Source organism: Kogia breviceps, chromosome 1 (assembly GCF_026419965.1).
Source record: "Kogia breviceps isolate mKogBre1 chromosome 1, mKogBre1 haplotype 1, whole genome shotgun sequence".
Lineage (NCBI taxonomy): Eukaryota > Metazoa > Chordata > Mammalia > Artiodactyla > Physeteridae > Kogia > Kogia breviceps.
In genome coordinates, this window is record NC_081310.1 from 172,074,438 (window position 1) to 172,086,770 (window position 12,333).

Sequence of the window (12,333 nt, forward strand, 5' to 3'; positions counted from 1 at the left end):
GTATTTTTGAAGAATGTGAAATAATGGTGTTTGCTTAATTGCTCATTTTGTATAAACTTAATATTGTACTTTAAAATATCTGCTAAGAAGTGAAAATTTAACTTTTTGGAATTGAAAAAGCAATATTAAATACTAATGAAATCCTAATTAAATGCTTATTTAAATCTGGTAGTATCTGTGGCATTTCTTCCCAACCCTACCCATGGTTGACAATTTTCAACCACTTCACCCCTCCCCAGCCATCAGAGTCTTAGAGAGGGGACAGAAAGGAAAGGTCGGTCACCAGGAGAGTCTGCAGGTTTCCTTTTAATCAAGGCTCTGCTAAAAGTGTTTTGTGGGGCTAGGAGCCCCCAAAGCATGAAATGGACATGTAACACGACCTGGATCCCCCAAAGCAGGCCAAACCACTCTGGCGAGCACTGTTGGTCTGCCCAAATCTGGGTAATCAGACTGGGTATTCGTTGGCTACATTTCAGAGCTCAGCACTGCCTTCAGCCAGGATGAAGTGGGAGTGAACCCAGCTGCTAGCAGAGCTGCCACCCAGGCTGAGAGCCAAGTACCAGCCACTGCCAGTGAAGACTGGCCCCTTTATTGAAAGGGAGTTGTTCACAGTCCAGCCACCAGCCCTGGGGAGGGAGAGAAGTCAGGGCGCCCGGCTCGGGGATGGTCAGGGCTCTGTAGCTCCATCGCCAGCATCCTTTGGAAAGCCACCTCTGGCAGAGACAGCTGTCTGGGAGGGTGCTCCAGGTTTGGCTGAGACGTTCTGATTGGAACAGAAGAAAGAAAAAAAAGTGAGGCTGGGAGCAAAGGCCTTGGATTAGACCCTGCAAGAGATGGCCACTTGGCATCTGGATAGCACTTAACTTTTTCAAAGCCTCTCGCCCAACTGAAAGGCAGTGGGGGACAAACCGGTGGGGACACTCTTCCACCCTCCAGGGGAAGCCAGAACTTAGCAAGTGCGGCCAGTGGGCAGTCCCCACCTCCCAGGCCCAGCCCGGGGTGGGCACTGACCCCGCCACCAGCCGGCTCCGGGCGCCGGCGGCCCAGCTGCCGCAGCATCTCCTCGCAGGCGGCGATGGTGTCCAGGAGCTGCCGCTGCCGCTGCTCCACCGCATCCAGCAGCTGCTGGGCGCGCTCATCCCAGGGCGGCTGCGGGGGTGGCCTCCCGCCGAGCCCCAGCCCCGCCTTCCCACGGTCCACGCCGGCAGCCTCCCTGCCCGGGAGAGAGCGAGACAGACGGTCAGGGCCGGCGCTTGCGCGGGGTCAGAGCCCCTTTCCCCCCGCCCCAACGGGCCCCCTCTCACCCCCGTGACCAGTCTGAGCCCGGGCCCCATTCCATCTCCGCCTGCGCGGCCCGACCACCGCCCCCCTTTCGGCCGCCCCCCCTCCCCAGCGCTGCGCTAAGGCTCCGCAAAGCTGCGCCCCGCCCCGTCCCCACCGGTCTCCTTCAATCCTCCTGGGGGTCGCGGTCCCTTTAAGTTGCCCAGCGCGGTGGTGGGGCGGAGCCTCCCAGACCGGAAGATGACTGGGCGCGTCACTTCCTCCCGGAAGCAGGCCTGGGCGGATGTCTCCAGCGCGTCCGTGCACGGGGCTGAGGGCCGCGGTGGCTGCCAGTATGGGGTTGAGCGAGGGGCCGGCGGGCTCTGCCCGGAGCGGGCGCCTTCTCCGTCCGCCGAGCCCCGCTCCGGCGGCGCCGGGGGCCCGGCTGTTCCGGCTCCCGGGGAGCGGGGCCGTGCGGGCCGCAAACCCGGAGCGCGCCGGCTGGACCGAGGCGCTGCGGGCCGCCGTGGCCGAGCTGCGCGCCGGCGCCGTGGTGGCCGTCCCCACCGATACGCTGTACGGCCTGGCCTGCTCGGCGAGCTGCTCGGAGGCACTGGGCGTCGTGTACCGCGTCAAGGGCCGCAGCGAGACCAAGCCGCTGGCTGTGTGCCTGGGCCGCGTGGCCGACGTCTACAGGTGAGGACGCCCCGACCCGGTCCTGTTGGGGGCGGCACCGCGGGAGGGGTTTCCGGTGACAGGCTTGGGAGACTGAGGCGCGGAGAGCGGGAGGGGCTTGTCCAGGCTCACCCGGGAATCCGGAACTGGAAACATGTATGGAGTGCTTAGCGTCTGCCAGGCCTTGAACGAGATCAGGGGCGCAGCTATGAACGAGGCAGGCGGGGTCCCTATTCTTCTGGCGTTTTTGTGATAATGGGCGGGGGGGGGGCACGCCCACGGTTTAAGATAAAAGAGGGGGAACACGGTAGCTTAATTTAGTAGGGAGTGCCTTGAAGAAAGTAAAACATGGAGCGTGAAAGCGGTGCAGCTGTTGTAGCCTGCGGGTCCAAGCCTGGGGCGGTCCTCTGGAGCCCTGCTTTCTGCTCAAGCTCTTGGGGATGAAGAGGGAAGACAGGCGGATCCCGTTGTAGTCCCTCGGGTCACTTTTCCTAGATCTGCCTAGGGTCTGGAATAGGACCAGCAGTGCCTTTCATTTGGTTGGAATTGTGTTCCTCTGTTTCTCAGGTACTGCCGTGTGAGAGTACCTGAGGGGCTCCTGAACGACCTGCTGCCAGGACCAGTGACCCTGGTGATGGAACGCTCGGAGGAGCTCAACAAGGACCTGAACCCCTTCACTCCTGTGAGTCAGATTTTCTCTTCTGTCCCCAGACTCCCGCAGTTTGGCTTTTGCTAGGGTCCAGGCCAGAGCCATCCCCCACCCCTTCAACCTTTCTGAGATCCCCTTTCTCTTTGCCTCATAGCTTGTAGGCATCCGGATTCCTGACCACGCCTTCATGCAGGACTTGGCCCAGGTGTTTGGGGGACCTCTTGCTCTCACCAGTGCCAACCTCAGCTCCCAGGCCAGCTCTCTGAATGTTGAGGTGAGTTACCCAGTTCTCTGCCCAGAAATGTCACCAGGCCACAGTTTCCTCTGAACCAGAGGGGCTGATGGTTCACTGGAATTGCCTGGCAGGGGAGCCGCGCTTTTGGTCTGATGGTGGGAAGACTGCCCAGGTGGCTGGGGTGGGGGAATACAGAATGATCTTGGAAAAGGTTTATTTTAAAGTTTGAGAGGCGAGGGGGAGAATTGGTGGTGTTTTCCTACTGTCTTTTTAACAATAAGAGACATCGTAAGTACGTGTTTTTCTCATTCTGTTGGGATAGCAGTCGTTGGAGAATACAGTTGGGTGATAAGTCTTCACAGCTTGCTATAAAGCAAGTTAAGACTATGAAAAGTTAAATCATGTATCCCAGGGACCTCCTGGTACTGTTCTCTTATCTCTGCCACAAGCTAGGTCAAAGAAGGGATCACCCACGGGAATTCCCTGGCCATCCAGTGGTTAGGATTCCACGCTTTCATTGCCGAGGGCCCAGGTTCAATCCCTAGTCAGGGACCGCACAGTGTGGTCAAAAATAAAGAAAGGATCGTTCTAATCCTGTCTTGGCTGAGTAGCTTAGAATGAATGAGGACACAAAGAAATTTGACTGAGCATACTTCTTTTTTTCTTACTGGTCTTAAATGCAGAGCATAGCAAAATGATTTTACTTTCATAGTAAAGTGATTCCATGCCCAGACCTAGAGAGTGGGTTCAGGGGCTTTGGAACATGAGAGTCCAGCACCCCTTCTTATTCTCAGGCTTTACCTGATCCTGGTGGCTATATCCTAGGCATTGGGGATGGGGATTCTTACCTTTTCGGCAAGCAGCTTACCTATCCAGCACAGTAACTGGTATTTATGATCCCCCATTCCAAATTCCCAGGCCTAACTGCCACTGCAGTGCCTTCATGCGGGGTGAGGGTGGAGAGTGGTGCTCTGGCTCAGTTAACAGTTCAGTCCACAGTTCTGAAGGGGAACTCCTTTCCATAGCCCAGGGATTGAGCGCCAATGGCGTGCAGTTGCAGAGTCCCTCCCGTTTCTCCTGCCTTGATCCAGAGTTTAAATGAGGTTCCTTCCCCTGCTTAGAGGAAGCTGCCTGCTGTTTTAGAGCTGTGTGATCTCTGTCTTAGGTGCCTTGTGTGCGGTATGACATCATTGCAGATGCCAGAGGTGGTGTCCATGCTCTTCCTCTCCCTCTTCTCAGGAATTTCAGGACCTCTGGCCTCGCTTGTCCTTGGTCATTGATGGGGGACCAATTGGGGATGGCCAGAGCCCTGAGTGTCGACTAGGCTCAACTGTGGTTGACTTGTCTGTGCCTGGAGAGTTTGGCATCATTCGTCCGGGTTGGTGAGTCTCTTTGCTGTGGCACAGGGATAGGATTTGAGGGAGGTTGGGAGATGCAAAAAAAAAAAGGTTGTCACTCCTATCTTGCCCTGAGGGGAGCGGGCAGGTTTGGAGATGTGGTAGGTGGAGTGGAACTAAGTTTGCTAGTGTTTGCTGGCTTTTTCAGGATTCAAAAGGATTCATCAAGGGTTTGATGAACAGAGCATAGTATGATCGAAGAGTTTAGACTAGGTCCCTGGTCTCCAGAATCTGGTGGGCTCGGGGCTTTGAGAAGTCAAACCCTAACTGTCCTCCATTTCCTCCCCAGTGCCCTAGAAAGTACTTCGGCCATCCTGCAGAAGTATGGGCTGCTCCCCTTACGTGGATCCTGCTTGTGAAACTCCGGAGGAGGGAGGGCCTAAGGACTGGTGCTGGACACTATGTGTCTGACTGCTGGTGGCTGGCAAGGCCTCATTGGCAGAGGCCGCTGGGGCTACAATGTTACTAGTCTGACCTTTTAAGACAAAGTTTCTTTCTGAACACTATAGACCAGGCCTCAGAAGCTGCTAGTTAAGCCTCACACCTTGTTGGGGAGGTTATATTTATTTATAATTTCATATATGAGCCAAAAGCTGAATAGAGGTTTTAAGAGCATTTTAAGGATGGCCTTGTTCTGATAAGTTTTTTTTTTTTGATCTTTGAAAAATAAATAACAGATTTGGAATCTAGTGAGAGCTTCTTCTCTGGTGGGTAGTGGCACTTAAGGTCCAAATCAGCTAACACATTGGTTGGTGCTTTTCAAAAGTCTCAAGTGACCAAATGCATGAGTTTTGTGCTTCTGAAGCTGGAACCAGTTTAGTATAAAAATTAAAACTATAGAGCGATCGACCAAACACTGCTTCCTCTGAACCAGGGGGCTGGTTCTTTGCTGTAATTGCCTGGTGGAGAATCATCATTTTGGTCTAATGGTGGGAAGTAAGCTCAACTGGCACAGGGGTGGGGGGGAGTCCAAATTAAGGAATATTGGAAAATAAATCTCTACTGTCCTGTCCAGCCACTTTTTTATTTATTCATAATGTAAATTATAATGAATTATACCTGCAACACCTTTATTTAAATCCAGTGTCTACTTAGCAGCCTTTATCTTTATTCATGTGTATACAGGTGTTAAAAACATACTTACTGTTGGGCATTTGAACTTTGTTTTTTCTTTAATAGAAAAAAATGCTGTTAAACATCTTTGTAAATGTTTTATTTTTCTTCTTTTGAATTATTTCCTTGGGCTAGGATTACTGGGTCCAAGTGTACGGCCATTTTTTTTGGCTCTTGATAGAGGTTAGCCTTCAAAAGAACTGAATCAAGTTGCCATGCCATCAGCAGTGTGTGAGAATTACTGCCCCTGCCCCCCAGGTCTGGCCATACTTTTAGTGTTTATAAAAATATGCATATGTGAACTGAAGCCTCAGTGTCACTCCCTTGTAAATTATTCCAGGTCACCATCTAGCCCTTTTCACCTGTCCCTGCCTGTCTTGGTTTCCCCAAATGAGTCACAGCAAGCGGACCAGGGCTGCCCCATCCATGGGTGGGGTTTAGTACCTGTTTAGTACCTGGAGCTGGGAGTCCTTGTGGTGACCAGTAGGGCTCACTTCTCCCCTTTCCCCTCACACCCCAGTTCTCAGAACTGGGATTCAGTCTTGAGCCCATAAACTTCTCAATACTGTCGTTTCCAATGCACGTATTTTCAAGTAGTTCCTAAGAATTTTGCCAAGAGGGTGTCCCAGGGCCTGTTTGAGGGTCCCTGCAGTTAGCATGTTAGTTTATTTGTAAATAAGCACTGGTTTGTTAAATATTCCCTCTAGAAATCTTGTTGAAACAAATTTCTTAAGCAAACTCGACTGTTTGTCGTGCTAACACTGTAGCCAGCCCATCCCGTGTCAATTTGTCACAGATTCTAAGGAGTCGAGAGTTTGTGGTCCTGAAGGGATCAAAAGGAAAGCTGATTTGAGAATAGGAACAAAAACGTCATTTTTAATACAAATCACAGTAGCACTGAAAACGGCTCTAATGAGTGGGCCTCGTTCAATTCAGGCAGCTAAAGGGATGGGGGTGTCCTAGTCCTCCCCCTGGAGCTAAATGTTCATCTAGGAAAACGGAGGCTCTGGAGCGCAGAGGTATTTTCTTCGAGGAAAAAGAACTGAACTCCCAGCACTGGGCAAAACAGCAAAAAGGGAAAACTTATAGCTGTGCTTAGGCACTAGCTACAAGGCCACACCAAATTAGGAGAGCTGGCTCCTGTAAGTTTAGGAAGACAGGAGCCATTCCTGGTCAAGTTTTCCCCCAGCACCTGGCACGCGGTAAGGTGCTCGCTGAGTATGTGTTGAATGAATGTGTGAATGTTCAGGATTATTTCCTGATAATTGGGTTCGGGAATCTACTGGGAAGAGCTTAAACTGAGAATTTTCCCTTTTAGAAAGTCTTAAATGTGGTTCCCTAACTTGGGGAAGACAGGTGATGTGGGAAGGAGGCCTGGAGAGGGTGCAGGTTGGCAGAGAGCAGGGTGCATGCTAGCCCAGAGCCCTGACACCCTTCTAAGACCAGTGACTTGGTGACTCCAGAACACCAACCAACTGAGTTCCAAGCTAGGAGGGATTGTTTTAAAGTGTTCTGACTGAGGATGTGGAGCTGCCTTGGGCTAAGCCCAGCCACCTGCCAGCCCCTGGCGTTCCCTCTCTGGAACACTGCCTAGTTTCCTGTCCCTGCAGGGCACCCTGGCACCCACCTGCCTCAGAAACTAGCTCTGTTCTCCACGGGCCCTGACTTGATGGGCCCAGAAGTACTCAGCCGCTGACTTGGGAGCGAGTGCCCACAACCTCAGCCGAGCCCCACGTGGTGACATCTTCCAGCGAGGCTGGGACGCCAGCACCTCCCGCCCCTGCCTGCAGGCCCCTCACATCAGCCACTGCTCCTTCTCTTTGCTGAAGTGCTCCGCCCAGCGGCGCGTCAGCTCTAGGTACAGGCTGGGCTGATGAGGCAGGTAGTCCAAATACAGCCGAGTCGGCGTCTTCTTGGGAATGGCCTTCTCAATCTGGGTGCCCTCGTGCCACTCATTGAAGGAGGTGATGGAGACGATCTCGGGCCTCACAGTCAGGGCTGCCTGCAGGGCCGTCTCATAGTACTTGCCGTTGACCCTGTTCCGCGTATTGTGGTTGTTCCAGGGCCGGATGCTGGTGTCAATGTAGCCAGGCCCCACGCTGGGAATGAACATGAGGTTGTTGGCATCGCAAAAGTTCTTCACAGCTTTCCAGTTCTGATGGGAGGAGCCGAAGGAGAAACCATTGGAGGCAAAGTAGGTGTACATGCCATCAAATCCGGCGGCCAGGATGTCATGGGTGTGGCCCTCCTCCACCAGCAGTGCTATGAAGACCCCATCGTAGGGGGTGTTGCGGATTGAGTGGGGCCCATTCGGTGTCAGGAGGTGGGCCCAGGCCTCAGGGGATGTCAGGTAGGAGTCATAGATATAAAAGAGTGGGAGGCTCTTACCCATGCTGTTCTTATAGCGGTAAAATGCACCATGGGAGCCATACCTGAGGAGCAGGAGGAAGAAAAGGCTGAGCCAGCAGCCTAAGAGAAAAGAAGCCAGCACAGCCGGAGGGCTGGCCATGAATGAGATCTTTCCTGATGTCCAAGCACAATTTTGAATCCAGTTGGACTCCACAGTTGGACTCATCATGCCTCTAAGCAAGAACCCAGTTCCCTCCCACCCTCCCCCAAGCCTTGTCATTCCTCAATTTAAGCCTCACTTCCCTGCCTGAGGCCGAGCCACCACCATCTTCTATCTGGACTGTACTGACAGCCACCTAACTGGTCTCCAGGCTCCCACTTCCACCTCCCTATAACCCAGTCTCTTTTTAAAAGAGTGTAAATCAGATCTGACTGCTCCTCACCGAGACCAGCAAGGCCCCACCTACTTGATCTGGCCCTGCCCACCTCCATTCCTGCTATTACCCCATCTGTCGCTTCACTCTGGCTACACTGGCTGCTGTCAAGCTTGTCCCATCAGACGGCCTTTGGATCTGACAGCCCTCTGCCTGGAGTTTTCTGCCTGCCCCAGATCTCTGCAGAGCTGACTCTTCCTTTAGGTGCTGGCTTACATGTCATCTCAGAGAAGCTCACTGGACCAACCATTCTAAAGTTGTTTCTTGGGCACACTCTTAAACACCCTGCTTTATTCTGTTATTTACTTCTTCATAGTATGGATTGCTATTTATTTGATTTGTCATCTATAACCACTATCTGCTCACTGCACATCCACCCTAGGATGTAAACTTTGCTAGCCCTACCCACTGCTGTACAACTGGGACTTAGGACAGTGCCTGGACACCTGAAGTCACTCAGTAAATATGTTTTGAGTGAATGATATATGCAAGCCATTTGCAAGCCACTTTCCACATATATTAGCTCACGTAACTCTCACAAGTCTCAAAGGTTAAGAGGACTGCCTCTGATCACAGAATGGAGGCCGCAGAACCAGAATTCAAACCCAGGTTGCTGTCTCCAAGCCCAGTACTCTTTTACTCTCTTTAGATGCTGGGGACACGGGCATTCTGCCCTTTTGTCTCTTGACCTGCGCCTCCAAGCCTTCTAGCCCTACCCCCATTTTGATCCCCACCAAAATCCAGGTCCCAGAGCAGCCTTACGTGTCAATGATGTACTTGATGTTGTCATGCAGAGTGATGTCATCTCGGCCCTTGTAGGGTTGGATGTGGAAGGCCACCTGCCACAAACAGGAGATATTGGTCGGGTGAGTGAGTATCTGTCCAGGGGCCACAACCTATAAGGCTCGTGCTTCAACTATGGCCTGGAGAAGAGGCTGAGTTCAGGAGAGACCTGGTAGTCATGGGCACAGTGTAAATAAAAGCAACCACTGCCCTCAGGGCCCCCAAAACAGGGGTGAGTTTTCCCACCTCCCACAGCAGGGCCTCTGGGAATCATTCTGATGGGCTGTTGCAGGCTGGCCGATAGGTTTCAACTTATGTGCCAGCTCCCAGTGATCGGCACTAGCTGCCTGAAACTATGGGAAGAAGTGTCCATAGGAAAATGTGCCATGATCTATTTAATGTACCAGTGACGGGCTCAGGAACAGGAGTGGGGCTCCTTTTCATCGTTTTTCTTCTTTTGCCACACACAGGTAAGGGCAGTGACTTACTTGATTGGTACATGTGGGGAAAATAACTGGCCGGCTCCATCATTCCTCTTGAAAGAGAGCCTGCCTGATGAGAGCACGTGTTGTGCTTTTACTCCTTGAGGCCCAGCACTGCCTCCCACTAGGGAGTTGAGGCTGGAGTTCAGTTTGTGGGCCCATTTGGCCCTTGCCTGCCCTCTCTCCAGGATCAGGGTCTCCAACCTAACCTCTATCACCGTGATATTTATTTAGTCTACCATTTATCCTGTATTTCTTTTTCCCAAAAATTCTTTTCAGAGCTCAAAAAATAAGAGTGACATAGGCACCTAGAGAAATGGTACAGATGAACTGGTTTGCAGGGCAGAAATAGAGACACAGATGTAGAGAACAAACGTATGGACACCAAGGGGGGAAAGTGGTGGGGTGGTGGTGGTGGGATGAACTGGGAGATTGGGGTTGACGTATACACACTAATATGTATAAAATAGATAACTAACATATATACACTAATATGTATAAAAAAGATAAGAACCTGCTCTATAAAAATTAAAATAAAAATTTTTTAAAAAGTGACATAGGCACTATTTATTAGACCCCTACCCCCAACACCACACTTGCTTCGTATTTGCACACCTGGGCTAACCCCAAGAACTTTGGTAGAGGCACTATCCCTGTGGGCGGAGGAGGGGACATCTCCAGAATCGGCCAGAGAGCATTTGACATCTTGGAGACTCACCTGGATGTTGTACTGGTGGGCAGTGTCCAGAATGGCGGGCACCAGGTCATCTGAGGGTTCCCCATTATCATCAGCCATGCCAGGTGGGTACCAGGACAGGACCAGGACGCCTGAGACACAACACAGAGGCTACTTCAGAGACACACAGTACCCCACAACAGAGAATTCCTTCCTCACAAACCATCTCCAACTGCAGAATGGTTTCTGAATGAAACCTTGAGGGAGACTCCCGCCAGGTTCTCTTCTTGTAGATCAGATCCCTGAGCTGCGAGTCCTGGAGCTGTCCACGCCCGCAGTGCTGAAGCTCAGTGACTGCAGGAACCCTAACGTGCCAGGTCAGGAAGGAGCCGGAGAGCCTCAGCAGCCTCTGGCCTGCGTTAGCAAGTAGTTAAAGGGAAACGGGTGGACAATGACACACCCACCTGGAAGGCACAGTCCTGTCTCTGGAGGAGAGGAGCTCCTCTGAGGTTCCTCAGGGAGAGGAGCCCTGAGCAGAGGTCATTTTACCCTTCCCGTGGTTAATAACATTTGTCTCAACTGTCTGCCCCTCTAGATAGCAGAATCTTGAGGGATGGCCTCTGTGCTATTTATCTGTGAATACTTCCCACCACTGTCTCTGGCATTCGATTTTCCCCCCACTCATTAAACGATTTCCAGAGAAACTGAAATGTAGTGTAAAATCCAGCAAAATTCAGTGACAAAATTTGAAATAAGTCATCCTCCCCACCCCAGCCTACCTACAGAGGGGCTTCTTTTCAAGCAGAGTACTTGAAAAGCTCCCAGGCCCCTTACTGCAAATAGAGCAGGATCCATCATACAACGTGGGCAAACTTTCCTTTTCTGCAACCAGCAAACTCAGGAAAGGCTGCTGCCCTACCCTGTGCCTAGTGTGAAAGCAGAGGCCATCCCAGGCACTACTGCTCTGAACCCCAGACTCCTGCGGGGCCAGGGCATCCAGGCCTCACTTCCCCAAACCAAGAAGCCCAATAGGCTGCCCTCCTTTCCTCGCTCTCCCTACCTGGGACAGCCCTGGTGCAAACGCCTTCCACTGGCCCTCCCAGCAGCTCTGCTCTAGGAAAGGGCCCTGGAATGGTAGGGGGTCAGAAGGCAGAGGTGGAGGAGTCTGAAAACTAGAAGATGGGGGCGGGATCTCCTGGTGAGCAGGGGATGAGAGTTCTAGAGGAGAAGAGGCAGAAGCCAGGCTGAGTGGGACCAAAGGCCCCGTGATAGGAGCAGTGGAAGTTGGGGTGTGGGAACAAAGAAAGGGGAGGCTGGGGGCCCAGCGACGGGGGAGGAGGGAGCTCACCGATGGCGGCTTCCTTCAGCTGGGTCATGTGCTCCCGCAGCACGTCGGGGTCCCGGGAGCTGTAGGGCCCCAGCTCCGGGTAGAAGCTGGAGCCCAAGTCTTCGGGGGGGCTGTGGCGGCCGCGGGGGTAGCTGGCCGAGATCTTGGGGTCCCAGTGCGGCACCATGACGTGGTCCCAGTGAATGTAGTGGCCCTCGCGCCGCGGGCTCCCGTACCACGAGTAGTAGAAGGCGTGCAGGTCCGAGTAGACGCGCAGACTCTGCCCGGGGGCGGGCTCGGCCTCCGCTGGGGCCGGCCCCAGGGAGCTGCCCGGGCCCGCGGTGCGGGGCGGCGGCGGCGGCGGCGGCGGCGCGGCGGGGGCGGCCGGGGCCCGGGCGGCCGGCGCGGGGCCCCCCTCGGGGCGTCGCTCAAAGGGAGCCAGCTCCAGGCCGGGGCCCAGCGCCGGGAGTCCGTCCGGAGCCTTGAGCGTGCGCAGGCCCATGAGAGTGCCGAAGGCGAAGAGCAGCACCAAGAACAGCGCGATGCAGGCGCGGCGCCGCCGCCGGGCCATGGCGGCCCCCGCGCTCTCCGCGTCCCGCCCGGCTACCTCCCGGCGCGCCGCGCCATGGCTGCCCGCCCGGCTCCCGCGCGTCGCTCAGCCCTCGCGCGTCCCAGGGAGACGGCGACTCCAAGCGCCGAGCGCGGCGTGGGCGGCTCCCGGCCTCTCCCCCGCAGTGCGGGCGGGCCCGGCACACAGAGAGTGCAGGCGGCGCAGACCAAGTGGTCGCGAGCCGCGGGGGGAGTGGACGGGGAGAGCTACGAGATCCCGGGCCAAAGGAGCAGGGGCCAAAGTCAAGGCGCGTGGCTCGCGGAGGATCTGTCGCCTTTCAGCCTGGGGCAGCGGTGAAGGAGCCCGCTGGGGGAAAGGGAATGCCCTCCTCCCGCAACCCAGG

General features: G+C 54.1%; 3 protein-coding genes across 9 annotated transcripts; 1 reads left to right on the forward strand and 2 right to left on the reverse strand.

Moving 5' to 3' along the window:
• Window positions 1-286: 286 nt before the first annotated feature.
• On the reverse strand, window positions 287-1,724 carry C1H1orf122 (chromosome 1 C1orf122 homolog). Of its 3 annotated transcripts, none has more exons than XM_059081687.2 (3): window positions 1,516-1,724; window positions 1,012-1,213; window positions 287-763 (listed from the first exon to the last, which is right to left on the reverse strand). In XM_059081687.2, exons 2-3 carry the CDS (start codon window positions 1,057-1,059, stop codon window positions 668-670), a joined length of 144 nt encoding a protein of 47 aa, XP_058937670.1. In that variant the 5' UTR covers window positions 1,060-1,213; window positions 1,516-1,724; the 3' UTR covers window positions 287-667. The 3 variants fall into 3 exon arrangements, with proteins under 3 accessions (XP_058937670.1, XP_058937661.1, XP_058937652.1); XM_059081678.2 differs by lacking the exon at window positions 1,516-1,724 and adding an exon at window positions 1,439-1,509; XM_059081669.2 differs by lacking the exon at window positions 1,516-1,724 and adding an exon at window positions 1,305-1,446.
• Window positions 1,556-9,932, forward strand: YRDC (yrdC N6-threonylcarbamoyltransferase domain containing). 4 transcript variants are annotated; one of them, XR_010836145.1, is made up of 5 exons: window positions 1,556-1,956; window positions 2,503-2,617; window positions 2,739-2,858; window positions 3,985-4,201; window positions 7,393-9,932. XR_010836145.1 is itself a non-coding variant. In XM_067011202.1 (5 exons), exons 1-5 carry the CDS (start codon window positions 1,565-1,567, stop codon window positions 7,436-7,438), a joined length of 816 nt encoding a protein of 271 aa, XP_066867303.1. In that variant the 5' UTR covers window positions 1,556-1,564; the 3' UTR covers window positions 7,439-9,932. The 4 variants fall into 4 exon arrangements, 2 of the variants coding, with proteins under 2 accessions (XP_066867303.1, XP_058937481.1); XR_009338552.2 differs by lacking the exon at window positions 7,393-9,932 and adding an exon at window positions 4,506-4,596; XM_067011202.1 differs by having other exon boundaries at window positions 4,059-4,201.
• On the reverse strand, window positions 6,178-11,991 carry MANEAL (mannosidase endo-alpha like). 2 transcript variants are annotated; one of them, XM_059081433.2, is made up of 4 exons: window positions 11,402-11,991; window positions 10,096-10,205; window positions 8,875-8,951; window positions 6,178-7,761 (listed from the first exon to the last, which is right to left on the reverse strand). In XM_059081433.2, exons 1-4 carry the CDS (start codon window positions 11,949-11,951, stop codon window positions 7,125-7,127), a joined length of 1,374 nt encoding a protein of 457 aa, XP_058937416.1. In that variant the 5' UTR covers window positions 11,952-11,991; the 3' UTR covers window positions 6,178-7,124. The 2 variants fall into 2 exon arrangements, with proteins under 2 accessions (XP_058937416.1, XP_066867297.1); XM_067011196.1 differs by having other exon boundaries at window positions 7,384-7,484.
• Window positions 11,992-12,333: the final 342 nt, after the last annotated feature.

Excerpts from the sequence above, each read along its gene's own strand:
- C1H1orf122 (XM_059081669.2), bottom strand. The coding sequence starts at position 1,339 with ATGGAATGGGGCCCGGGCTCAGACTGGTCACGGGG. Across the intron at positions 1,214-1,304 it reads GGCTCAGACTGGTCACGGGG|GGAGGCTGCCGGCGTGGACC; the intron begins GTGAGAGGGGGC and ends TCTCCCGGGCAG. Across the intron at positions 764-1,011 it reads CGGAGCCGGCTGGTGGCGGG|AACGTCTCAGCCAAACCTGG; the intron begins GTCAGTGCCCAC and ends TGTTCCAATCAG.
- YRDC (XM_059081498.2), top strand. The coding sequence starts at position 1,565 with ATGTCTCCAGCGCGTCCGTGCACGGGGCTGAGGGCCGCGGTGGCTGCC. Across the intron at positions 1,957-2,502 it reads CGCGTGGCCGACGTCTACAG|GTACTGCCGTGTGAGAGTAC; the intron begins GTGAGGACGCCC and ends TCTGTTTCTCAG. Across the intron at positions 2,618-2,738 it reads ACCTGAACCCCTTCACTCCT|CTTGTAGGCATCCGGATTCC; the intron begins GTGAGTCAGATT and ends TTTGCCTCATAG.
- MANEAL (XM_059081433.2), bottom strand. The coding sequence starts at position 11,951 with ATGGCCCGGCGGCGGCGCCGCGCCTGCATCGCGCTGTTCTTGGTGCTG. Across the intron at positions 10,206-11,401 it reads GCTGAAGGAAGCCGCCATCG|GCGTCCTGGTCCTGTCCTGG; the intron begins GTGAGCTCCCTC and ends GTTGTGTCTCAG. Across the intron at positions 8,952-10,095 it reads CCCACCAGTACAACATCCAG|GTGGCCTTCCACATCCAACC; the intron begins GTGAGTCTCCAA and ends TGTTTGTGGCAG.